Source organism: Oncorhynchus nerka, linkage group LG15 (genome assembly GCF_034236695.1).
Source record: "Oncorhynchus nerka isolate Pitt River linkage group LG15, Oner_Uvic_2.0, whole genome shotgun sequence".
Classification (NCBI taxonomy): Eukaryota; Metazoa; Chordata; class Actinopteri; order Salmoniformes; family Salmonidae; genus Oncorhynchus; species Oncorhynchus nerka.
This window is the reverse complement of record NC_088410.1, coordinates 57,121,421-57,148,150: the sequence shown is the minus strand read 5'-3', so window position 1 is coordinate 57,148,150 and position 26,730 is coordinate 57,121,421. Positions and strand designations below refer to the sequence as shown.

The 26,730-nt window shown below is 41.9% G+C and overlaps 1 protein-coding gene across 1 annotated transcript in view; it reads right to left on the bottom strand.

Moving 5' to 3' along the window:
• LOC115142951 (metabotropic glutamate receptor 2-like) overlaps window positions 1-22,024 on the bottom strand; it is a 47,297-nt gene extending 25,273 nt beyond the window's left edge. Inside the window, exon 1 of the mRNA XM_029682845.2 lies at window positions 21,509-22,024. Coding sequence (XP_029538705.1) covers window positions 21,509-22,024 — 516 coding nt within the window. The remainder of the gene's footprint in view (window positions 1-21,508) is intronic.
• Between the last annotated feature and the right edge of the window lie 4,706 nt (window positions 22,025-26,730).

Sequence of the window (26,730 nt, the reverse complement as noted above, 5' to 3'; positions counted from 1 at the left end):
CTCTTTCGGTTCAACCAAGAATCAAAGAGGATTAAATTCACAAGATACTCGACTGCATGGGGATGCTGTGGGAGTTGAATGCTCGGTCTTATCTAATTCGGCTCACTGTTAACAGTGCTGGAAGTGGCGCAAGGATATTTATTTCCATTTTCTGTGATCAGGTTTTCCTGCGCTTTCCGATGTAACGCACGTTATGTAATAGCCACAGTCGTGATTTAACCAGTTTTAAAAACGTCCGAGGGTTTCCTATACACACATTCTAACCATATGAACGTACTATATTCCTGGCATGAGTAGCAGGGCGCTGAAATGTTGCGCGATTTTTAACAAAATGTTCAAAAAAGTAGAGGGTAGGAGCAACTAGTTAAGTACAGCGGCGAACCTGACACCTCACCAGCTGCGGCATATAGGAATGCTCCAAATACCTGTGCACATTTTTGCTTTTGCCTTAGCACTACACAGCTGATTCAAATGATCAAGTCATTATCAAGCTTTAAGTGGTATTTATGTCTAATAATGACATTATCTTCTATTGTTTGTCCTCATGTGTCTGTTTTTCAGCATAAAGTACTCTGTAGCCACTTAGTGTGGACACCATGTGAGACCACACACACACAATAACAGTCTCTCTCCTTCACTTCATCCCTCTCCCCCTTCTCCCTAAATCCTCTAGGTTATATCAGCTGTGTTGGTGAACCCCTCCCGCATCTGAACTGGCCGACACAGATGGCACAGCATGATCATAGGTGAGAGGTCACTTGGTCGGGTCAACAGGAAGTATTATTAAAGAGATGCTTTACATTGAAATACATATAGAGATGTAGTAGTCCCAGAGTTAATGATTCAAGGTCAGTTTTGCATTTCACCTCCTGATTATTATGATGACTGACTGTGTTAGAATAAAAAAACAAGGCTTAAAACCTCTTAGAGCTCGGGACTATTTTTTCAACATTTTGTTAAAAATCGCGCAAAATTTTTAAGTCCTGCTACTTATGCCAGGAATATAGTATATGCATATGATTAGTATGTGTTGATAGAAAACACTCTGAAGTGTCTAAAACTGGTTAAACCATGTCTCTGACTATAACAGGACGTGTTTAACATGCGAAACCCCAAGGAAAACTGTTCACCCCCCCCAAAAAAGAAGATCATTCCTCCCAGTTTACAAGTCCTACAGCTTCCACACGATGTCACCAGTCTTGGCAATTTCCTTGAAGTTGTTCCTTGGTCAAACGAAGAAGATATACTTGATTTCATCTGGTATACGACAGGATGTTTTGGAAGACAGAATTATCAACCATCTTTTCAAGACGTGGAGCTATTGAATACACATCGCCCTGCGATCAATTTGATCGATTATTAACGTTTACTAATACCTAAAGTTGGATTACAAAAGTAGTTTGAAGTGTTTTGTCAAAGTTTATAGGCAACTTTGTTAATTTTAAAAAATGACGTTGCGTTATGTAAAAGTAGTTTTTTCCTGGATCAGATGGGCTTCATAAATGGACATTTTGGTTATACATGGACGGATTTAATCGGGAAAAAGACCCAATTGTGATGTTTAAGGGACATATAGGAGTGCCAACAAAGAAGCTCGTCAAAGGTAATTAATGTTTTATATTTTATTTATTTCTCTTGTGTAGCGCCGGCTATGCTAATTCTTTTGTTTACGCCCCCTCCAGGTATTTCGGGGTGTTGCATGCTATCAGATAATAGCTTCTCATGCTTTCGCCGAAAAGCATTTTAAAAATCTGACTTGTTGGCTAGATTCACAACGAGTGTAGCTTTAATTCAGTACCTTGCATGTGTGTTTTAATGAAAGTTTGAGTTTTAGCGAGTACTATTAGCATTTGGCGTTGCGCATTTCCATTTCCTGTTGGCTAGGTGGGACGCAGACGTCTCACTTATCCCTAAGAGGGTATTAATCATGCTCTCTCTCTATCCATCTGTCTCTCATCTGCAGGTATGTTTTTATGTGAGAGAGGAAGCCAGTCCCGTCATCGCCAACTCACCCGCTTTTAAGATAACCTCAGGGCCAACTGGGGGCCCAAGTCTGGTTAGGAGACACCACTAGAGACACTGTAAATGTGATGAACTGAGAGAATATTTGGGTAGCACTGTAATCAGGAGTTGTAAACACTGTTGAAGTGTACAATTGTAATACATACATGCAGACACAGCATCATTCAAAGAATGGAATGGAGTTGGAGTGGAGTACATGATCGTGAATATATTAAATATACAGGCTACAATGTGGGGATCTCATTGGTGGTAATAACTACAGTACATATATATAGGACTTGCATCCTTGGCACAATAAAGTTATTGTATTCTACTCAATCCATAGGCTTCCTTAATGCCATTCAGACTTGATGTCGATACAACAACTATGATAGCTGAGGTTTATAGATTGGTATGAATATTAGTTCAGAACCTAATGTTTTAGGGTCCATACACAGATCGGCTACATACTGTAGCTAGCTACACATACATAGGCATACAGTTATTTTTATCCTCCACTACACAAAAAGCAAGTAAATAGTTAGCCAGCTATGTTACTTCAGCTGCATTGCAAGGCAAGCTTACACAATTGTACATTCAATTTGCAGTAAATGCTTTAGCTAGTTATATTCTTTACATCCACTGTTTTCCAGATGACAGCCTAGTTTGCTGGTTTTCTCAGGAGGTCCTAAAACATTAAACAACACGAATGTCAATGTCATACTCATGTCATTACACCAGCTAGCTAGCTGGCTAATGTTAGCTGGTCAGCTAACCTACTATATAGCGATTTTCATAAATTAGCTTTATGACAGAAAATATGCACAATCGTTTGTCTCTACATTAACCCTTTCACGCGTGTGCTCCAAATATCTCTAACGGTCACCCCAGCGTGAGTTTTTTTATGCACGTGATGTTAGAATGTTCTCTCCATTCCAGAATGTGATTGATACGTAACAGTACATTTGATCCACGCTGCCCTCAAACTTAAGCATGCAGCCTGTTTATATTTATAGGCATTTCAACTTCAATTTCAAAGTATTTTCTAACAAGTTTGTCTTTTCTAAAAACAGTTTGAATTTAGGTGTGTTCCGCCTCCTCATTCATTCACATAAAAACAGTAATTTTTACTTTTGCGGACAATTACATTTTTGGGACATTTCTGACACGGACAAAATTCCCCAAGCACTTCCCAATTGTTTGTGTAGTTCACGGCTGCAGACATTTGCTAATCTCCTGTCAAAACAGGATCTGCACACGTGTTCACATTTTCCATTTTCCATTCCACATTCCTATTGTAGCGTACTGTATGTATGGAGCATAATATATTTGTGTATATTCTTTATAACCGCGGACACGTGAGGTAACGTTATTCATTTTATAACATTTATGGTGTTATAGTCAACCGTGCTTACGTAGCTACATTATTCTATTAGCTCTGTAAAACAATGCTAATTGCATCAGAGAACTATTAGCTTGTGTTGTATTTTGAAACTACCCTGGCCTTATGACTCCTAAGTGGCGCAGTGGTCTATGGCACTGCATCTCAGTGCTAGAGGCGTCACTACACCCTGGTTCAAATCCAACTGGCTGTGATTGGGAGTCCCATAGTGCAGCGCACAGTTGTCCGAGTTTGGCCGGTGTAGGCCATCATTGTAAATAATAATTTGTTCTTAAATTACTTGCCTAGTTAAATAAATAAAAAATGTGACCATGGTTTGTTTATTTGGTCTATTCAGCATAACTCTGTTCTGTCCTGCCTTGCCGCCTTGTGGAGCTCAAAATTTAGTTTCTTACTGTTATAACTCAAATCTGTGATTTTGTCAATGCAATAAACCATTTTTTATAGCAGTGTTTATTATGTTACTTCTTTGTAGTATTGTTTTATTGCTATATCCTTATAGTGTATTCTAATGAATAATTCCTCTTTATTCTGTGCTTTCAGAAACCACAAACATTATTTGCCAATATCATAACTGGAGCTGGACATCTTTGGAGCTGAAGAATGAGGACAGCTTTTGTATGCTAACGTACACTCCTTAACAGTTCAAATCCTGTCTTCACGTCACACATGACAAAGAACTTGACTCCAAACCTGTGCCTTTTGGAGGGAATATATTGACGGAACGCCAGCCTACCTTTCCATAACATCAGGGACTCATCAATGCATAGGTCCTTGTATGGCACAAAGACCCGACCAAAGGCTGATGTCAGGCAGATAAGAACATTTCTTATTTTGTATAACGGGTCATTTAGGATGGCAGTAGCATTGTTGATGAAATGTAGGCATGGCAGCAGAACTAGGAAGCGGCCTTGGGAAAAGAGGGTGGCAAAGAAGGGAGTTGCAAACATAGGATCTGTGCTCCAGTATTCTCTTAGGGAGTTCTTCTTTACTATCCCCATGAGAAGGACTGTCACCAGGAAGGTATACATTTCACTAATTGTGGTTGTCACCCATTTAGCGAGTTTCCCCCTCACTCCTGGCTCTCTCTTCTCCTGTAGCTCAAAGGCATAGCGATTGGTCTCCTCTACTATGTTTCCCACCAGCTCCTCTGTCAGAAACAACTTGAATCACTCTGCCTCAGTTGGAAATGGCAAGGGGCGTTGCACTCCAGACTGGGACTCATCAAAGCAAACAGCAGAGCCAGGAGGGGTGAAATGACTTGTGGCCTTCCAGCTACTATAGAACTCCTGTACTTCATCCACTGTCAGTCTGCCTCCATCACCACCAGCATCTTCAAAGGGACCTGGTACTTCGTCAGTGGACAAGGGAAATTCAGATTCAGGGTTCTCAATGACTACAAGGTTGGGGGGCAGCTCCTCACTGTCAGAATCTGATTCCTGACTTTCATACTCAGACTCATTGTTAATAAAACTCTCCAGAATTTCCACATTTGTGAGTTGTCTCCTTTTGAAAGACATTGCTAATGCTACAGCTTAGCTCACTAGCTACATACATAAACAACAACACTGAATGGTGCAGAGTGGGAGGTTACGTGGTTGACTGCCGGCACGGGCCACTTGTATCAATAAATCACGATCAGAAAATGTTTTGTGTGGCAATTATTTGTGTATTTACGGTTTTATTCACATGTTTTCAATTCTAGGTGACAAATCATGCATTCCGATTCTTGCACAGATTGTAATGGGCACGTATTATGTGTGTAATATACTTTTTTGAAGGTTGTACTGATTATGATGAGCTAAGCTAATTCCAGCTGTGTAGCCATGTTTGTTGACATACAATGCATTCTGGGTTTCACGTCTGTTTGACCAAAGATGTTATAACAAAACTAGGTGAGTAAGAGTTCACTCATTTTTTGAGGACTTCTGGAAATTAATGGTGGGTTGTGAACGACAGTAGATGACATACGCCTTCAACATGCATACTATAAACAGACCAAACTCATCTCATCTTCTCCTATTATCTTCGGTTTCTGTGAGGAAAAAATGCATGGCTGCGCGCTGAAACTAATCGTCGGATTACTTTCGATTTCTATAAAGTGTTTTACCTAGTTATTTCGATCAATGGTGAGCTCACCCGTGATGTGATTAATTATACATAGTAATTGCTATTAGCTAATTCATATTGTAGTTTATGTCAGCCGAGAGTTAGAAAATATGACTGCTTGTGTTGGGTCAATATTTCCTCAGCGCTAGGACAAATGTAGCCTACATTTTTCCGGTTAGAATGATTGTGTTATGCTATATATACTTCTGTGAATATCTGAACATTGCATCCCAAAATAAACTGCTGACATTCTGGACATAACTTTGTAAGGACTGTGTTTGTGTAAATAGTTTCTGAAAAAAGTGTGGCCAGCTCAAACGCTGATTGTTGCGTCATTCTAAACGAGCATTCTAAATGAGTGTTCTAATCACACGGGTGTGATCATACGCTTCAGGGACCACTGTAGAACAATCACACCCGTGTGATGGTACGTGTGAAAGGGTTAACTAACATATTCCTCTCAATTGTATATTTTTAGCTTGACTCGTTATGACATTATAACTACTTACAATTGCTTCCCCCATGTTCCCCCAGGCCCTCTCCTATTCTCGCTATACACCAAGTCACTTGGCTCTGTCATAACCTCACATGTTCTCTCCTATCATTGCTATGCAGACGACACACAATTAATCTTCTCCTTTCCCCCTTCTGATGACCAGGTGGCGAATCGCATCTCTGCATGTCTGGCAGACATATCAGTGTGGATGACGGATCACCACCTCAAGCTGAACCTCGGCAAGACGGAGCTGCTCTTCCTCCCGGGGAAGGACTGCCCGTTCCATGATCTCGCCATCACGGTTGACAACTCCATTGTGTCCTCCTCCCAGAGCGCTAAGAACCTTGGCGTGATCCTGGACAACACCCTGTCGTTCTCAACTAACATCAAGGCGGTGGCCCGTTCTTGTAGGTTCATGCTCTACAACATCCGCAGAGTACGACCCTGCCTCACACAGGAAGCGGCGCAGGTCCTAATCCAGGCACTTGTCATCTCCCGTCTGGATTACTGCAACTCGCTGTTGGCTGGGCTCCCTGCCTGTGCCATTAAACCCCTACAACTCATCCAGAACGCCGCAGCCCGTCTGGTGTTCAACCTTCCCAAGTTCTCTCACGTCACCCCGCTCCTCCGCTCTCTCCACTGGCTTCCAGTTGAAGCTCGCATCCGCTACAAGACCATGGTGCTTGCCTACGGAGCTGTGAGGGGAACGGCACCTCAGTACCTCCAGGCTCTGATCAGGCCCTACACCCAAACAAGGGCACTGCGTTCATCCACCTCTGGCCTGCTCGCCTCCCTACCACTGAGGAAGTACAGTTCCCGCGCAGCCCAGTCAAAACTGTTCGCTGCTCTGGCCCCCCAATGGTGGAACAAACTCCCTCACGACGCCAGGACAGCGGAGTCAATCACCACCTTCCGGAGACACCTGAAACCCCACCTCTTTCAGGAATACCTAGGATAGGATAAAGTAATCCTTCTCACCCCCCTTAAAAGATTTAGATGCACTATTGTAAAGTGGCTGTTCCACTGGATGTCTTAAGGTGAACGCACCAATTTGTAAGTCGCTCTGGATAAGAGCGTCTGCTAAATGACTTAAATGTAAATGTAAATGTTTTGTCAGCCATCTTTACTGAAGGAAGTCACCAGGGATGGGTGGCTCGCATCAATCTCATCATTGGAACCACTCAATATGATTGGTCATATAAAAACCTTGGTACCCAAATGCATAATGAGTGCTCTAACTCCCCCTTGTGGTGGTCTGGAGCAATGAAGCCGTGACACTGGGTACCTCTGAGTCTTTTAAAGGAGGAACCACTGTAGACCAAGGTCAAGGTCAAATTGCGGAGGTCAAATTGTGGTTCAAATTTACTTCAGATCTGTGCTGCTCAGTCTTTGAGAATCATAGAGAAATTATACGAATATCTATGTGACCAGCATGGTTGCACCATTCATGTGCACAAAGCATCTGGTTTGTAGGACAAACCGTAAAAAAATTATATAGACCAAGGTCAAATTGGGGGTCAAATTGACAAAAACATAATGGATGTATGTATGTTACTGTTCCGGTACAGGGTCAAATTTTTTAAATATATTTTTCAACCTCTACGGGATCATTGCCCCTCCAGCGGGATGGTTGAGCTAATGTGCGCAAATGTGATTAGCATGACGTTGTAAGTAACAAAAACATTTCCCAGGACATAGACATAGATATTTTATAGGCAGAAAGCTTACATTCTTGTTAATCTAACTGCACTGTCCAATTTAAAGTAGCTTTTACAGTGAAGAAATACCATGCTATTGTTTGAGGAGAGTGCACAACAAAACTTTTATCACGGCAACTGGTTTTATACATTCACTCCTGAAGGTAAATAATGTACTTTCATTCAGTAATCTTCCACTGATTTGTCATCCTGAGGGTCCCAGGGATAAAATGTAGTATAGTTTGTTTGATAAAATCCATTATAGTTTTCAACTGGATCAGTCTGAAACTGTGCACATATAATGCTGCCATCTATTGGCCAAATTCTAAATTGCTCCTAAACTACAATATTATATTATGGGCTTTCTCTTGCAATTCAAAGATGATGTAACAAAAAATAAATGAAAAAAACATGTTTTTTTGTTTGTATTATCTTTTATAAGATCTAATGTGTTATATTCTCCTAGATTAATTTCACATTTCCAAAATGTCAATGTGCTTCCTTTCAATTGTATTCAATTGTATCAAGAATATTCATATCTTTGCATCAGGTCCTGAGCTACAGGTATGTCATTATAGGCGAAAATTGAAAAAAAGGGTTCGTTCGGTCCTTAAGAAGTTTTAAATGCTGTGTTTTACAAGTTTGAGACTCATACTTAGGAAATTAGATGAAGGGTCATGGTGGGTTAAGCACAAGAGTGTACTAGGCTGCATGAACCAACAATGACATCGAAAGCTCTCATTGCTGGCCATTTTTATACATTATTTGACTTTATATAGCTGACTAGCCTGAGCCAGGCGGTCACACATGCATGGGTCCCACATCCTCCAGCACTCTCAGACCTACAGTGAAGTGTCATTTAACTGTCACCAGATACCACCCCCCAAAAAATATCTTACAGAAAACCTATCAGCATACCACTGGAGTGTGTGACAGTAACTGTCTGTACACTCTCTCCATCTCTCCCTTGCTCCATCTCTCTCTCTCTCTCTCCCTTGCTCCATCTCTCTCTCTCCCTCTCTCCCTTGCTCCATCTCTCTCTCTCTCTTTCTTGCTCCATCTCTCTCTCCCTCTCTCCCTTGCTCCATCTCTCTCTCTCTCCCTTGCTCCATCTCTCTCTCTCTCTCTCTCCCTTGCTCCATCTCTCTCTCTCCCTCTCTCCCTTGCTCCATCTCTCTCTCTCTCTCTCCCTTGCTCCATCTCTCTCTCTCCCTCTCTCCCTTGCTCCATCTCTCTCTCTCCCTCTCTCCCTTGCTCCATCTCTCTCTCTCTCTTTCTTGCTCCATCTCTCTCTCCCTCTCTCCCTTGCTCCATCTCTCTCTCTCCCCTTGCTCCATCTCTCTCTCTCTCTCCCTTGCTCCATCTCATCTCTCTCTCTCTCTCTCTCTCTCTCTCCCTTGCTCCATCTCTATCTCTCCCTCTCTCCCTTGCTCCATCTCTCTCTCTCTCCCTTGCTCCATCTCTCTCTCTCTCTCCCTTGCTCCATCTCTCTCTCTCCCTCTCTCCCTTGCTCCATCTCTCTCTCTCTCCCTTGCTCCATCTCTCTCTCTCTCTCCCTTGCTCCATCTCTCTCTCTCCCTCTCTCCCTTGCTCCATCTCTCTCTCCCTCTCTCCCTTGCTCCATCTCTCTCTCTCTCTCTCCCTTGCTCCATCTCTCTCTCTCCCTCTCTCCCTTGCTCCATCTCTCTCTCTCTCTTTCTTGCTCCATCTCTCTCTCTCCCTCTCTCTCTTGCTCCATCTCTCTCTCTCTGTTTAATTCACACTTTCTCCCTCTCTTTGCAAGGTACGACTACAAACAACTCCGCTGCATTAGACCCTTATCGGGTACTTCAATTAAATATTTTTCCAAAAGTCAAACCATCACCTGCTTAACCTTTAATTGACAGAATGTTGTCATTCAATTTGTACTTAAACTCTGCTAATATGATTCCGATAGACTTTATTATTCAGAAAGGGTTTAAAATGCTAGCTGAGTGAGTAGCTCCCCCCTCATTGCTGTTTTAACTCCGGTCAGGTCCAGAGTGAGTTGAGCCTTGAGACAGTATAGTAATGCAGGCATTACAGCAAGACTAAGGAATATTGTATTTGAGGTTACAGAATTGTTTATGTAAGAGTGGAATCATAGCAGTCCTTTAACAGTAAGAGTTCCAGTTATGAATTGATTCCCTATACATACATGAGACTACATGGACAGAATGCATCTATACATGTATCTATTGATCCATCACTGTTTGAGATTTAAGAGTTCCAGTTATAGGTGCATGCCTGTTTCTATATACTGTACAAAGAAGATTCCAGTTCTAGTTAACCCCCTAGAGTCGATGTCCGCACCACCGCATAAATCTAATTAGCATAATAAAACAATGCCTATAAAAATTCATCAGTTTAAACTAGAGATATCTGTTTTGCATTGGATGCGTCTCAATCGACCGCATCTGCCGATGTCGCACTTCCGCATCTGCAGTGAACGGTAACAGAGCTAGAGCGGTGTTTGTCAGACCATGAGACATCTGCAGTGAACGGTAACAGAGCTAGAGCGGTGTTTGTCAGACCATGAGACATCTGCAGTGAACGGTAACAGAGCTAGAGCGGTGTTTGTCAGACCATGAGACATCTGCAGTGAACGGTAACAGAGCTAGAGCGGTGTTTGTCAGAGACATCTGCATGAGACATCTGCAGTGAATGGTAACAGAGCTAGAGCGGTGTTTGTCAGACCATGAGACATCTGCAGTGAACGGTAACAGAGCTAGAGCGGTGTTTGTCAGACCATGAGACATCTGCAGTGAACGGTAACAGAGCTAGAGCAGTGTTTGTCAGACCATGAGACATCTGCAGTGAACGGTAACAGAGCTAGAGCGGTGTTTGTCAGACCATGAGACATCTGCAGTGAACGGTAACAGAGCTAGAGCGGTGTTTGTCAGACCATGAGACATCTGCAGTGAACGGTAACAGAGCTAGAGCGGTTTGTTGAGACATCTGTGAACGGTAACAGAGCCAGTGTTTGTCAGACATCTGCAGTGAACGGTAACAGAGCTAGAGCGGTGTTTGTCAGACCATGAGACATCTGCAGTGAACGGTAACAGAGCTAGAGCAGTGTTTGTCAGACCATGAGACATCTGCAGTGAACGGTAACAGAGCTAGAGCGGTGTTTGTCAGACCATGAGACATCTGCAGTGAACGGTAACAGAGCTAGAGCGGTGTTTGTCAGACCATGAGACATCTGCAGTGAACGGTAACAGAGCTAGAGCGGTGTTTGTCAGACCATGAGACATCTGCAGTGAACGGTAACAGAGCTAGAGCGGTGTTTGTCAGACCATGAGACCTCCCAAAAATTGGTCTCCTCACAAAGTTGTCTCTAGTGTCCAAACGGTTTATGACCCCTCTAAAGAACGATGAGACTCTCACAAACACAATGGTGTTCTCCGTTTTTGCTCTACAACCCTCACAAGCAAAGTGGGACTCCTCTGAAGTCGGTACAGCCGATCTGCCAACCAGAAACAGCAGGGATTCAAACTTTAGAACCTAGTTCCTACATTTGAATATAAAAATTGATTTTATCAAACAAAACGATGCTACATTCTATCTCTGTGACCCTCAGGATGACAAATCAGAGCAAGATTACTGAATGTTAGTACATTATTTACCTTCAGAGGTGAATGTATCAAACCAGTTGCTGTGATAAAAGTGTTTTGGTGTTGTGCACTATCCTCAAATAATAGCATGGTATTTTTATGCTGTAATAGCTACAGTAAATTGGACAGTGCAGTTAGATTAACAAGCTTAAGCTTTCTGCCCATATAAGACATGTCTATGTCTTGGGACATAGACATAGATTCCCCCCTGGCTTAGACATAGACTCCCCCCCGGCTTAGACAAGTATAAATACAGGATGGAGAGGAAGGAGGGAAGAAAGCTGAGATACAGATCCACTACAGATGACGTGTAGAAGCGAGCAAATCAAGCCCTTATCTTTTAGCCTCTCCTCTCCATACGCTCACGCCCTGATCTGTTTCACCTGTTCCTGTGATTGTCTCCACCCCCTCCAGGTGTCGCTTATTTTCCCCAGTGTATTTATCCCTGTGTTTCCTGTCTCTCTGTGCCAGTTCATCTTGTATGTTAGTCAAGTCAACCAGCGTGTTTTTCCTGTACTCCTTTTGCTGTTCTCTTTTTGCTAGTCTTCCCGGTTTTGACCCCTGCCTGACTCTGGACTACTTTCCCGCCTGCCTGATCATCCTGCCTGCCCTGACCTTGATTCTGCCTGCCCTTCAGTACCTTTTGGATTCTGAACTGGTTTTCACCATTTTGCCTGTCCACAACTATTATCTTGCCTTACAATATGTATTATTCCAATAGGTTAAGACTCCAACCATCTGCCTCCTGTGTCTGCATTTGGGTCTTGCCTTGTGTAATGATACATACAGCTTTCTACCATGGGAAAACACAACCTCAACTCAACTGTGTACTGTCAGTCAATGTCAGATATGACAATCATTTGATTGATAAGGAGATTATGTGAAACTTGTAGATTGTCATAGAGAGAGAAAGATTCAGAAAAATAAAAAAAGTAACAATCTCTATGGCCAATATCGGCTGTGTACCCATTGTCTAAGGCCATGGTGCTCAGCTTTGCCTGGTTCATCATGTTCATCATGTTCAAAACCACCCTATTATACAGTGCCGTCAGAAAATATTCAGACCCCTTGACTTGTTCCACGGCGTTATTCTAAAATTCATTAAATTGTTTTTTTTTTTGCCTCATCAATCTACACACAAGATTGTATGACAAAGCAAAATACAGGTTTTTAGAAATGTTTGTTAATTTACATATGGATTCAGACCCTTTACGCAGTACTTTGTTGGAGCAACTTTGGCAGCGATTACAGCATCGAGTCTTCTTGGGTATGATTTACAATTAAATTTTTAATTTTACCTTTATTTTACTAGGCAAGTCAGTTAAGAACAAATTCTTATTTTCAATTACGGCCTAGGAACAGTGGGTTAACTGCCTGTTCAGGGGCAGAACGACAGATTTGTACCTTGTCAGCTCAGGGATTCGAACTTGCAACCTTTCGGTTACTAGTCCAACACTCTAACCACTAGGCTACCCTGCCGCCCCAAGCTTGGCACACCTGTATTTAGGGAGTTTCTCCCATTCTTCTCTGCAGATCCTCTCAAGCTCTGTCAGGTTTGATGGGGAGCGATGCTGCACAGCTATATTCAGGTCTCTCCAGAGATGTTCGATCAGGTTCAAGTCCAGGCTCTGAATGGGCCACTCAAGGACATTCAGAGTGTGTCCCGAAGCCACTCCTGAGTTGTCTTGGCTGTGTGCTTAAGGTCGTTATCCTGTTGGAAGGTGAACCTTCGCCTCAGTCTGAGGTCCTGAGCGCACTGCAGCAGGTTTTCATCATGAATCTCTCTGTACTTTGCTCCATTCATCTTTGCCTCGATCCTGACTAGTCTCCCAGTCTCTGCCGCTGAAAAACATCCCCACAATATGATGCTGCCACCACCATGCTCCACTGTAGGGATGATGCCAGGTTTCCTCCAGATGTGAAACTTGGCATTCAGGCCAAAGAGTTGCATCTTGGTTTCATCAGACCAGAGAATCTTGTTTCTCATTCACACTAGTCACCTCTCTAACCGGCATCTGCTCTCCAATTTGGTGGCAACAAATCATTGATACAACAAAGGTACACCCCATGGCTACTCTTCAGGTAGTATAAGCTCCCGGTAGAAAAAGGGCCAATGTTTGGAGCCACTTTACTCATTGTCTTGATTCAAACAAGACCGAATGCAACGTTTCCACTGAGAAGTTTTGTTTATTACTGCATTTTCACGCACAAGTTGACGGAAAAATACACCAACAAGAGACATCTGAAAGCGCATCATTCCAATATATACGCTCAGGTAATAACAGATTGATAATGCTGGCTAGTTAGCTTGCTGCAACCTAACAGACCACTACTTATGACAGAACGTTGATTACAATATACCTACAGTATGTCAAGCGGCAGGGCTCCAGACTGCATCCATTTAGTCACATTTTGCGATCCTTTGACTTGGCTCTGCAAGTTACATTTTTAATTGGCCACTTGATGTGTGCTCTGGGAGAGAGAAAAAAGCCTTCTAATTGTATAATGTTTCTATATCCAATTATGGGAAATACATAGCTTTGGAAGCAACTACAGTTGGTCTCAGCCTTCTGTGGGTATACTTTTTATTTGTCATCTTAATATTGAGCTCAATAGAAACTATTCAACAACTGAGATTTAAAATTGCTTTAAATGTTGACTTTGGGCATGAAAAACGGTCCCTTTCCGCCACTTTCTACATTTTGTAACATAAATGGGGTTTGCCTTTGGTGGTTCTTCGATATATCATTCTGGTCATGCGCACTGTGACCAACATTTAGTTTGTTAGCTAGTTTGTTAGCTAAGCTAGCTACTTTAGCTAGCCAGTAACTCTTCCAGTATGTGTTGACATCATTTTAAAGGATTTGTTATTGGACCGAAGCTGCAGAGATCCATAAGCAATGACACTTCTGTAACCAAATATCGTATTCATCCCTTTTTTTTACGCATTCAAATACCTGGTATGATGGTGCATTGATCAGTTATACAGTTTAAAGCTGTTCTTTTTGCGTTTTTACCCAAAGTCGTCTGTTAATTATGATACGAAACGTACGAAATGGTCAATTGCGCATCAGCCATTGCAAGTGCATAGGGTAGCAGGCTCCAACAGCAAAGTATTTTTTAGCAAATAACATTTACTGTTAGATTAATACATGATTACTAGCAGTGGGTATTATATTTAGTGTTAGCAATCTAGCAAATGTGTTTTGAGTTTTCACTTCCTCATGGTGGTGAATTAGCCCCCAAATAAATGTGCCTATGATATTAGTGCACATAAAGATGTAGGAAAATTAATCTAAATTCAACAACACATTTCAGAAAATTCTGGAGTCCTATTTTGACATTAAAATATAACCCTAATAATACCCTATTGTCAACCTACAATTCATGGCAATCACAGGATTAGGTTGTACATCAAAATATGTTGAATCATGCATTCCTGCTTGGACAGATGAAACAACTTATTTATTGAATAGCTTACCATCTCAGTAGTCTATTACACAGTGTCAGGCACTGTGGATGACTTTATAAGGTGATTATTTTTATTTTTTTATATTGTGTGGTGCCGCAGAAACAAATTGCTGCAACCAAATCATGAGCTGGTGCCACCAACTGAAAAAGTTAGTGGCACCAGTGTCACTAGGGGAAAATGTTAGTCTGGAGCCCTGTCAAGGGGTGTGATTTTTATCTGCTGCAGAGTAATGTGTTCTTCTACCAATTTGGCTGTTGGGAAGAGAATCACGCGATAGTATGTTATGCCGAAACATATGCTGGTAAGACAAGGCTATGTATGTTTGTGCACATGGAAGTCAGTGATTTATGTTTACGATAGATTAATTAGGCAATAAAAATTATACTAAAATGAGACTGAACTAAAAGGGCATTAAGTTGACTAAAATGACCAACTGTTTTTGTCATTTTGACAATAACTAGACTAAATCATTATTTCAAAATGTGACAAAAACTTAGTGACCTATTAGTTAAAATAACTAAGATTAGACTAAATGTAAAAAGAGTGGCAAAATTAACACCGGCACGCACACACACACACACACACAATCAGACGCAGCCTGTGAGATGTTATTGGATCGGCTGACAGTGCTCTTTACCAGGAAGTCACCCACAGCCAAATCAACCACATGTTAATGACCTCTTAAAATTTCCTCCACACCAACAACAATGCAAGAATCAGAGTGAGTGACCACAAAAACACCCCAACACACATACATTCACACAGAAACACATTGTTCTGCATCATTTGTTTGCAGAGCCTGTGTAATGCTATTTTCTCCCCATTCTCCCGCATTGCATTTGTAAGAAAGTCTGAAACGACTCCAGGTATTTTTTATTTCATCATAGTTGATATCAGAGGATATAAGCTTGACATGCATATTTATGCATATAATTACATTCAAAATTCAGTGTGGAACACCCAGAGGTTCTGAACAAAAAAATGAACATTTATTTAATGTCACCTTGTGAGAGAGAAGGAAAGAAAGAAAATAACAGTTCTCTGGGAAATGGGAGGAATACAAGGTTTGTGTGTGTGTGTATGCGTGCGTGCGAGTTTGTGTGAGCGCACGTGGATATATGTAGATTGTCTGGCATTAACAACTCCTGTCTCTGTGTGGTACGCATGGGCTTCTTGAATCCCACTTCTTTCAACCTCCACTGTTTCCCTCACTTCTAAACGACATTCTGCCGCACTAATTAGCGTGCCTCACCGCAGTTGGCAAAAATGTACAGTTTTAAAATCACAGGTTCAGGTAGGAGAAGGTGGGAGGAGGTGAGGAGGGAGGGAGCAAGGGAGGGAGAGAGGGAGATGGCAATGATACCGCACATGAAAAACACCAAAGGAGAAATATTTTTTACCCTGCATTGCAATCTCTGTGTGATGCTCAGCTCAGTTCGAAACACAAACACACACAGTGAGAGATTCATCCACCTTCCTAGCCACTCTGACACATAATCAACACTTATACAATACTATAGCACACTCTAAACCTAGGGCTCGATTCAATCCGTATAGAGCTGAAGATCAGCGCTGTAGTGCGATAGAAATTGAAAGGTCATTTCAGATTTCGCTGACATATGCAGCGTTTACCGTGAATGCATTCTCTGCAAATGCAGAAACATTGTATTTGAATGTCAATCAGGCTACGACACGGAACTTTAGCACTACGGAGTGATTCGAGCCTCTACACTCCAACATCTACCTCATAATTACTATTATCCACCCTGAGATAACAACACCCCAAATCACAGTGGACCTCCTTCCTCAAACAACTCATATTGCCTCAAGTTATGAGAGTTCTAAAATAGATTTTAGTAATGTGATTGGGTGTGCCGAGTCTCTTTTTCTAATTTGCTGAATTTATGGATTGATATCTAACACCTGCTCTAAGACATTGAATGTTCACGTGCAATAGGTTCCTATTTTGATCTACAGCACACCATGCAGATATGGGGCTGGTATATCTGAGGTTAATTTAAGGTGGAAAATAGAGAGACTTTCTAGAATATTCACATCGAGTGAGGTGTTGTTTTGTGAGGAGTTCACACAAAGCCTTCTGTCTGAATACAAAGCACGACCACAGAATGCTCGGACTGGTAAACAAACAGACCATCTTAGTAGACATCTCTGTCAAGTAGAAGGAATGTGCTGAACATGTAGAAATACAAGTCTGACCACAATAAGCATCACGCGTACAATTCTATGTCTAGTTGTGGTGGGTAAACAGTAGCAGCATAGCTAATATAAAGAGAATATTTTTTGATACACTATGAAATGTATAGGGTATATCCTTATCATTTGCACCATGCATAAGTAAATTCCACACGGATTCAATTTCTACTTGTGGTGGTTGTTAAGCAACAGCACAATTTATAAAGCCTAAAGAGCATCATTTCCAGTATGCAATTAAACTTGTCAGCTACCTATCATCTGTCACCTGAACTAAGTGTAATTTAGTCATCAGTGATGCTTTGCCCCCAGCCTCATCCCAGATGGCGATAAAGCGTTTTCACATCAATGAGAGAAAAAACAGCTCATCTAAACGGGGAGGATGCCGTCCCATGTGCTCTCCGTCGGAGTTTCCTGTTATAGCCTATGGATGAGTCCCAAATGGCACCGTGCGGAGGCTGTGAATGACTGGTCCTGACGCCCATGCATACATGCACCACCAGATGGCCAGCACATCACACAACCCCCTCACAGGCAGCCCTTGGCCCCAGTGACGGGCATCTAGACTGGGGCAGTGTCGTTGCGTCTTTCCCCCACCACAGTCAGGTGGAGAGGTCCGTTGCCAAGATTCTCAGTTTCTCTGTGGCCCTGTTGCACCCCACAGATGGGAAAAGCAAAGCAGCTCCTCTGAAGGATGCAGACAGCATCAAAGAATTGAATAGATGAGTGTTATATTGTATCTCTAAGGCCATAGCTCTCCAGTGGCGTCATTCCACCGGCCCTGGTGGTGCCCATCCTCTAATACAGTAAACTCTGCTTTTAAGTCTGAAGCACAGTGGGACAGAGTACGTCAGCATAAAAACACACACACACACACACACACACACACACAATTCTGCCTCTGAGACACAGTGGGACTGAGTGCGTAAGCAGCCGCCCTCCTTCCGACAAACCTCACCACAGGGTCCTCAGTCCTCACTACTCACAAAGGAGTGAGTCAATGGAGGGGACCTGAAACTATAGGTCACTGCCAACAGAACCTTGAACCCCTATGGCATTATGACAGTACAGTTATCATGTATTCTAATTGGAACCAACAGGACCCTAAAAGGCTTCTACCCCCAAGCCATAAGATTGCTAAATACTTAGTGCGGGTAGCTATTTGCTTAACTATTTAACTATCTGCATTGACTGTTTTTGCGTTAACTTTTTTGGATCAGTGGGTTAACTGGTCTAGGATCAGTGGGTTAACTGGTCTAGGATCAGTGGGTTAACTGGTCTAGGATCAGTGGGTTAACTGGTCTAGGATCAGTGGGTTAACTGGTCTTTATTTATTTTATTATCCTGTTGACTAGTCACTCTATTCCCATCTATATGTATCTACCTCAACTATTCGTACCCCTGCACTTCAACTCGGTACCGGTACCCCATGTATATAGCCAAGTTATTGTTACTCATTGTGTATTTATTATTACTTTGACATATTATTACTTTTCTATTATTTCTCTATTTTCTTTCTCTCTGCATTGTTGGGTAAGGCCCGTAAGTAAGCATTTTTCTGTTAGTCTACACCTGTTATTTACGAAGCATGTGAAAGCACCAATTTGTAAGTCGCTCTGGATAAGAGCGTCTGCTAAATGACTTAAATGTAAATGTAAATGTGACAAATAAACATTTTCCAAACCTTTGTGTGTGACAGTCCTGTAAAGTATCCCTGCCTGGCTCTTTTTCCCAATCACGGTGAAGTATCCAGTCGCTTTCAGCTTTCCTGTCACTGACTGTCATTGAACACAAAAGGGGCCACAGATGGCCACGCAGATCCATAAAGCTCTACTCTCTCAGTAGGGAGGCCTTGTGTTTGCTGCGGTCTCAACTGACTCAACCGAAGTGTATAATACAATCCCTGCTGTGTTGTCTGGTGTTTCTCTACCAGACAGAGAGCTACAGGCGTACTGTTTTCATTTGATCACTATGTGGCAGGACATGCAAATTGTAGTGTATTTGAGGTTTAAAAAGCCTTCTAAAGATTGTAATTTCCACTTTAAAATGCCAGAGTTGATTTATCTTAACAAAAAATGTACAATAATGTACATTCATTATAACCCACATAAAAATTCACATTTCCTGTTGCTGCGAAATACTTTTTGTGCTGTGAGAAACTGGTCAAATTAATATAGAATATCTGTATAGACCTTCCCCAGAAATGTATTTCATGCAAGCTCTGAACAAAAGCATTAATTAGACCTTAAAAGTTCAATCGACTTCAATACAGAATGCAGATCCACTGGAAACATGCTTACTGAATGATCCAAAGGAACAGTCATTTTACTCTGTTTGTATTATTTATGGTGGGATGACAACATAAACGATCCTTTTCCCGGGATTCTTTAAGAAGGGAACAGATCTCTCTCTGTTAGATCCCACCTCTATAGACAATATAGTTCAATCGTCCTAGCTACAATCCCCTTGATCAACGATTGATTGACTCAATATCCCCAGTCTTCGTCAGGCATAAACTGTACAATGCAATTTATTAACTTCATGACTTAATGAGCAGAAGCTTAATCATCAAGCATCCACAAGCTACTGTGCCTCACATCTGACAGAGAGCCATCTATCAAGGGATTTGTTATAACACAGAGTTGCTATAAGATGTGTGTTCTGTTCCTTCATCAGTTTGATCACTTTAACTCACTTGCTAAGAAGCATGGCAAAAGGGAATACTGCACTTGATAAATCATTCCAGAATTGACGCATCGATGTGAGCTATGTCTGTGTCTCCTATGGCCCCTGGTCAAAGGTAGTGCACTACATTGGGAAAAGGGTACAATTTTAGATGCAAACTATATTTCACTGAGGATTGGCACTTAATTAACAAAGTTACAGTTCATATGATGTGTGATAATATTCTGATCTTATTCACATCCTTACATGTCTTGAATAAGATGGTGCTAATGGATTCTGAAGCTGACATGCTGTAACACTCCATGATGACATGTTCTGTCTGTGGGATCACTTCATCATCAGCAATACACACCCATAAATACACACAGACACACACACACACTGTACACTTCTCTATCAGGTCCATCGTTGACATGATCCTTACCTAACAACATCACTCCCAGTGTAATGTCCAGTCTCTGAATTATTCAATTATTCACACAGGCCTCCTCTCCTTTACGCCTAGTGCATCATGGGTAATTACAGTTAGCCCTGGGAGTGGAGAACAGGTGTTTATTAAAAGTAGCTATGTATAGGACGTAGGGGCTTCTCTTCATAGGTTTCAAGAAAGGTCAAAGTTCTCCGTGTGGCATACGGAAGTTATTGCACTGACAAAGTGACAGAGGTCTCTGTGAACAAACGCCGTAGAGGAGCAGAGCTTCAAACAGCTAATGTGGGCAGCTACTGCAAGCCTCCCAGGTGGATAATTATTCCAGCCCGACCAAAGCCAAATGAAATGTACAGAACTGGAACTAGAGGCAAGTGGAGGTAGGTGGAGATGGGATGCAACCTGTTTCCGGTAACTGTTGTCTTCTCTTTTTTTTTAAAGTGTTTTTCCCCCTGTATATTACACTTCCTATCCAACATGACACCATCTTAAAGACACAGTGTAGACACTTACAGACATAGCAACCCACTCATAAACATAAACACACACACATGTACACACACGAAGACACACAAACACAGTATTTGGAGTACTGACTCATGAAACAGGAATACGACATCTTCTCTGCTGGGACCAATTAGTTACAGAGAGCTTTGAATCGTCAGCAAAAGCCGAGAACTGAATTTAATCTCACTCAATCTTAGCTCCATCTCTTTCTGCCTCTCGTTAAACCTTAATACTGATATCACGTTAACAGCACACCTCTACCAGCACGTCTCATATCTATCTACCAGCACGTCTCACATCTATCTACCAGCACGTCTCACATCTATCTACCAGCACGTCTCACATCTATCTACCAGCACGTCTCACATCTATCTACCAGCACGTCTCACATCTAACTACCAGCACGTCTCACATCTATCTACCAGCAGGTATATGCAGGCATAGGCACAGAAAAAAGACTAATTCAACACCTGATACCTAATGTGCAAAGTGAATAATACTGTGTGGCTCATAGCTAAAAAGACTGCATAGCTGCATCCTCCAAGGCTCGCTTCGGAACCTGCGATGACTGAAAGAAACTGACCAAAACTAAGTTGTCCTATTTGACGGTGGGTAATGGTAGCCTACCTTAACCTCAACTGTTTGTCATGTGTAATATATTAGACATAATCAAATATCACATTGTATGAGGATTCATTAGTATTATTTGATTTGATTTTTATTACACATGGAGGGGTGGGGGCTTAGACTCCTATGGGTGGGGTGTGAGATGACGAGGTGTAAAGGTACCTGTATGGACCATAGACGGTATAGAAATAACTGGACACAGTCATAACCAGTTAATGAATGGATTTCTATGAGAAACGTACCTGGATGGAAACGTCACTGTAGGAGCCTCCGATGACTCCAGAAATGGCCAGAGGGACATCATCCTGGATGGGGTTGGATCCGTCTGGACAGATGAACCCCGGCTCGTGCACCTTAGTGAGGGAGGCTCGTACAAACTCCAGGCTCTGCTCCAGAGCGTAGGTGTCCTTAGAGCAGGTGTCCAGGATGTGGGCTCCCAGCCTGAGGCCTGGCAGCAACCTCTCGTCTGCGTTGATCTCGTCCAGCGCTAAAAGCATCGCCTCCAGTCTCTGGATCCCTCTCTGCTCGTTGATCTTCCCACAGTCCTCCACCCCCTCACCCTTCTCGTGCACCGGGAACAGTCCGCCGATCACCAGGTCCCCGTCGATGGTGATCTCCCTCTTGGTGGAAGGGGGGAATCTGTTGTTAGGGCTGGCCAGGGCCTCAGAGATGAGCAGGTCAAAGAGGAGCAGGTGAAGGGACCACCAAGGGGCAGCCCTGGCCCAGAGCCCAGGGCAGAGGAGGCCGGTGGTGGGCATGGTGAGGTAGTCTAGCTGGGGTCAGTGTAGTGGGTCGTGGGTAAGTGGGTGTAGGAGTGAGACACAGAAGGGTCTTACAGGGGCTGAGGCTGGGTGAGGTGGATCACTCTAGAGCCTACTCTTGACACTCATCTCATCTTGGTTATTCACTGCAAGTGGAGGAGAGGAAAATGAATAATATATCATTGTTCATGTTACATTTCCAGTAATGTTATGGTACTTCAGTTATAAAAGTGACTGATACAAATTTGTAATTAAAATAGCATTTTTGCCCCCTCCAAAATAAAAGCACAGAATTTATTCCAAACAATCCAAATTGAGGTTCACAGATGCTATTTGCTCCTACTCATGGCAGGAAGGTGTGAAAATCCAGACTTTCCTCACTACCTCCAGTCTAGTTTAAAGGGAAACTTCACAATTGTGTCAAGGCTCTTTATCCACTTCCCCAGAGTCAGAAGAATTTGTGGATACCATTTTTATCTCCGTGTCCAGTATGAAGGAAGTTAGAGTTAGTTGTGCTTACGCTATGGCTGGATGTCTATGGAAACTACCTCTAACTTCCTTCATACTGGACACAGAGACATACAAATGGTATACACAAGTTCATCTGTCTCTGGGGATGTGGCCTCGTTGCCAAAATCCAAAAGTATCCCTTTAAGGTGTAAAGGGAATAGATGTCTTCATTTTTCCCATACATCTTTGAACAACCTCTACATGTTGATTTAACAGCCCTTCTATAAGAGCTCTCAATCTTAAAGACTGGCTGCAGGTGGTTGTGACTCTCGGCAAATTCCTCAAGATGCACTTCACCCCAGCAACTTATCTTGTGCCACATAACCAGACTGTCAGCCATCTCAACAGATGAGTGAGTATGTCGCCCGTCCTCAGAAAGCCACTGTGTATGTGTGTGTGTGTGTGTGTGTCTGTGTGTATTTGTGACTCGTTTCAGGAAGCTAGGCATATGTCGCACGTCACTACTTCACAGAAGAGGCATTTGAACGTAATTTATTTATCAAAATGTGTTTTTTGGCAGAAATGGCTTCTGGAACATGTGAACTTTCATCTGCCTTAATAAAAAATGAGGATGTCATCTGTAAATACTAATAAAATTGTTAAATTACGAGCTTAGTTGGTTTACCCACGAAAAAAGACAGGGAACCTTCCCGCTAGCCATGATTGGCTGAGATAATGGATGGGCTGAACGTGCAGATAGATGAATTCAGATTGGTCTGCCATTTAGCATGCTTCTGTCTATAATGTGAGCTCCGCAGTATGTGTAGATAATCCTTCCTACCACTACTTTTTTTTAAAGATATAATGTTATCCATCGAGAACTGCAAAAGTGTTGCTACTCCTCTCAACAACATTGCTGCCCTGAGTTTAGCAGGCACTATCGACCAAGATTAGTGGGAAAAAGTTTTGATGGACTACTTTCTGCACACAGTCAATGTGAACCGGAGTGACTTGACATAACGCAGGCCAAACAAGCTGTACAAACAAAACCGAGTTAAATGGGTTCCAGTCTGCCATAAAGCATTCATCCATGTACACGGGTAATTATATGTTTCTAATTTTGTCAGAAAGTCATTTTCATTGCAAGTTAAAAGTGTACTGTTCGCTGGCAAGCGAACGTTAGTTTGCTGGTTCGCTAGCTAATCCATTTGAATTGCTAGGTATAGCATAACGTTAGCTAGCTAGCTCACATTGAACCTAGTTGGTTAGCTTTAACTACCTTTAGATACATACTAGATCATTTCATAAATGGTGGCTAGCTATGACAATCAGTTTTGTATTGCTAGTAGTATGGGTTGGGAGTATGGTTCATTGTTTAGCTAGCTACATGTCTTAAGAAAAGACTCCACTTTGCCAGATGATTACATGACCCATCAAGTTAGCCAGGTGTGTCTGTGGGTGATTACGGCCATATATTGTATTTCATGAACATGTGTATGTGTCTAGACAATAGTGACCCAACCACTTAGCTAAATGTGGCTGGGGGGGTGGTTATCGCATTTCTTTCACGACCCATCAATTTAGACAAGTGTGTCTGGTAGGGGTGTGCTGATATGGCCATACTCATATTCGTAATCGTATCTGTAAATTGACACATGACAGTTGGATAGGCTGATACATGTGATCAGAAAAAAACTGAAGGGTTTTAATATGCCTAAATAGTTATTGGTAATTTATCTCCCTGCATGTTCTCACTGCAAAAAAAAGATGCCGATTAAGAGCAGCTCGCGAAGGTGTCAGTGTGTATGTGTGTCTGTGTCCTCATTTTGTTGCAGGCAACCAAGTTTGCTGTCACTCAGTTAGAATGTGCATTAGCATTTCAGCTTTTTTCCCTATCCTTGCCCAACTTATTAGATATTATGCACATTGACAGCTTGATAGCAAATGTCCTCGCAATGTGATTTATCATAGTAGCAGGCAGTAACAATCTAAATGATCAGACCGAAAACATTCAAAGAAAAGTGATCCTGAAATTATGAGGAGAAATATATCTTCACTCTATCCAATCAGAGCAGTAGTATCAACAGCAGCAGTATCAAGTATCAAGCCAGTTGAGTTATTTCAACCACGCAAACGAGTGACTTAAAGACAGTACAGTATGGGTTCCGAAACTCTCTGACTAACACATGAGAAACATCCTTGCTGGCACCCGAAAAAATACTAGGATCATAACTGTATCCAGAAAATTGCCCATATCCGTTATTATACTTGTTTTGTCCGACTACTCGGCACACCCCTAGTGTCTTGGTAAGCATCATCTAATAATTATAAAATATTTATCTGGAAACGTTCTATTTTTTATATTGTTACTATGCAAATATAGAAGTAACCATTTCACTGTGACAAATAATTGTGATTTTATTTGTGTGTTTACCAGAGATGGTAATGTGAAGAACAACACAACCTGCAGCAAGGTCAGATTAGGATATAGGCCAAGGGCTAGATAAAGTGTATTTTAACCTGGAGTTTTTCTTATTGTAGGCTAGTACTTTCACAATTTTTAGTTTTGAAATGTTTGGTTGTTTACTACACCAGCTTACTCATTCTGTTTAGCACATGGCATCACATGTGAATCCTTAAAGAGATGGGTGGGGCTAAGGCTTAAGAGGGGTGTAAACGATGCTGAATATATGTAGACAAAGAAGAGCTCTCCAGGAGGTGTACCAAAACATCCAAGGGCCATTTTCTCAAAAGTTCATTAACTTTCAAAGCAGAATTACTGTCCAATTGTTCCTCAACTGCAGTGTATGACATATCATTTGTAGCTCTGATACTCTACTTTTATCCAATGTAAAAAACACAATTTCAAGTGTTGCTACATAAGACCGAATCAAGGTGGTTGGTCACGTTCCACTCCTCTGCCTGGATTTCCCAGCACCCCAGTCTACTGCCCTCTAGACATTTAAATACCTATATTCTCCAATTTTTTCCTAATTCATCATCTCTTTTTCTCTGCCTTCTCTCTCTCCCACAGCCACACAGACTCTACCTCTGAGTTTCTCTCCCACCCTTCCTCTTTCTACCATTTTGCGCATAATGAAAAAATAATAATAAATGACAATGCTTCAGTTAAAGTACAACTGGTTCATGTGGTTCCTGTTAGCCTGATAGCCTTGTCTGCATCCTAAATGGAACCATATTCCCTATAGTGCACTACTTTTGAACATGACCCTTATGGCTTGTGGCAAAAGAAGTGGACTAGGGAATATGGTGCCATTTCGGATGCACAACTTAATCTGTCAAGTATAATGCTCCCTGAGTTTGTTAACCTTTCCATGTGTTTGTGCTCTTCATCGAAACATGATAGAAAGTCCAATTCCAGGCAGTCCAATCTATCATCTGTGTGCATGTCACGTGTCACTTGTTGATAGATATCACATTCCTAAAGTTAGCATTTTCCACCTTGGCAAGTTTATTGACTGTATTTGTAACAATAGCAGTGGGAAAGACTTCCACATAAAACATGAATAAAAGGGCAGCACATGTTTCATACTAGTGTAGAAAGTGATGTACTGTTATTGTCTCCTCGCCATGAGAGGGCGTAATCACTCTGAAATACTTGACCTGGGAAAAGATTATTGGGGTTCATGCACGTTCCCGGGTGGTCTTTTGAACTAACGGGTAAAAACGGGCAACTTCTACTAAAACATTGATTAATGTGCACTGTCCCTGTAAAGAATAAAATAAATTCAAAACTATGCAACCAAACAGACTTACGAAAGGACTATACAATTACAAGTGAGTGGAATAACAAACGGACGAAACAGCTAAAATGTGAGAGGAATTAAATTTGATATCTGATTCAAGATATATCAATAATTCAAGAATGTCAGACTCGGAGGAGGATAGGAGAGGCGAGAGGAAAGGCGAGAGCTTGCTGCTGTTAACAAAGTGATATATTATAAAGTGGATCTTCTCCAACCATTTCAGGGTGATGGAAAGGACAAGGAGAGTTTTTACTCTAAGGATTTCTTTGAGGGGTGAATTAGCTGTCAAAGCTTGTGCTGACACAACAGACAATGATTTAGCCACAATCCTTCCAACCAAACTGGATTTCTCTGCCACAAGCAACTCAATTTTCTATGGGGAAACTATTGGAAAGTTTGATGTTTTTGGTAGAAAGCAATACTTAGCTCTTTTTCAGAGTTAACGCTAGGCCCAGACTCCCATGAGAAACATTCAACGTTTATGCA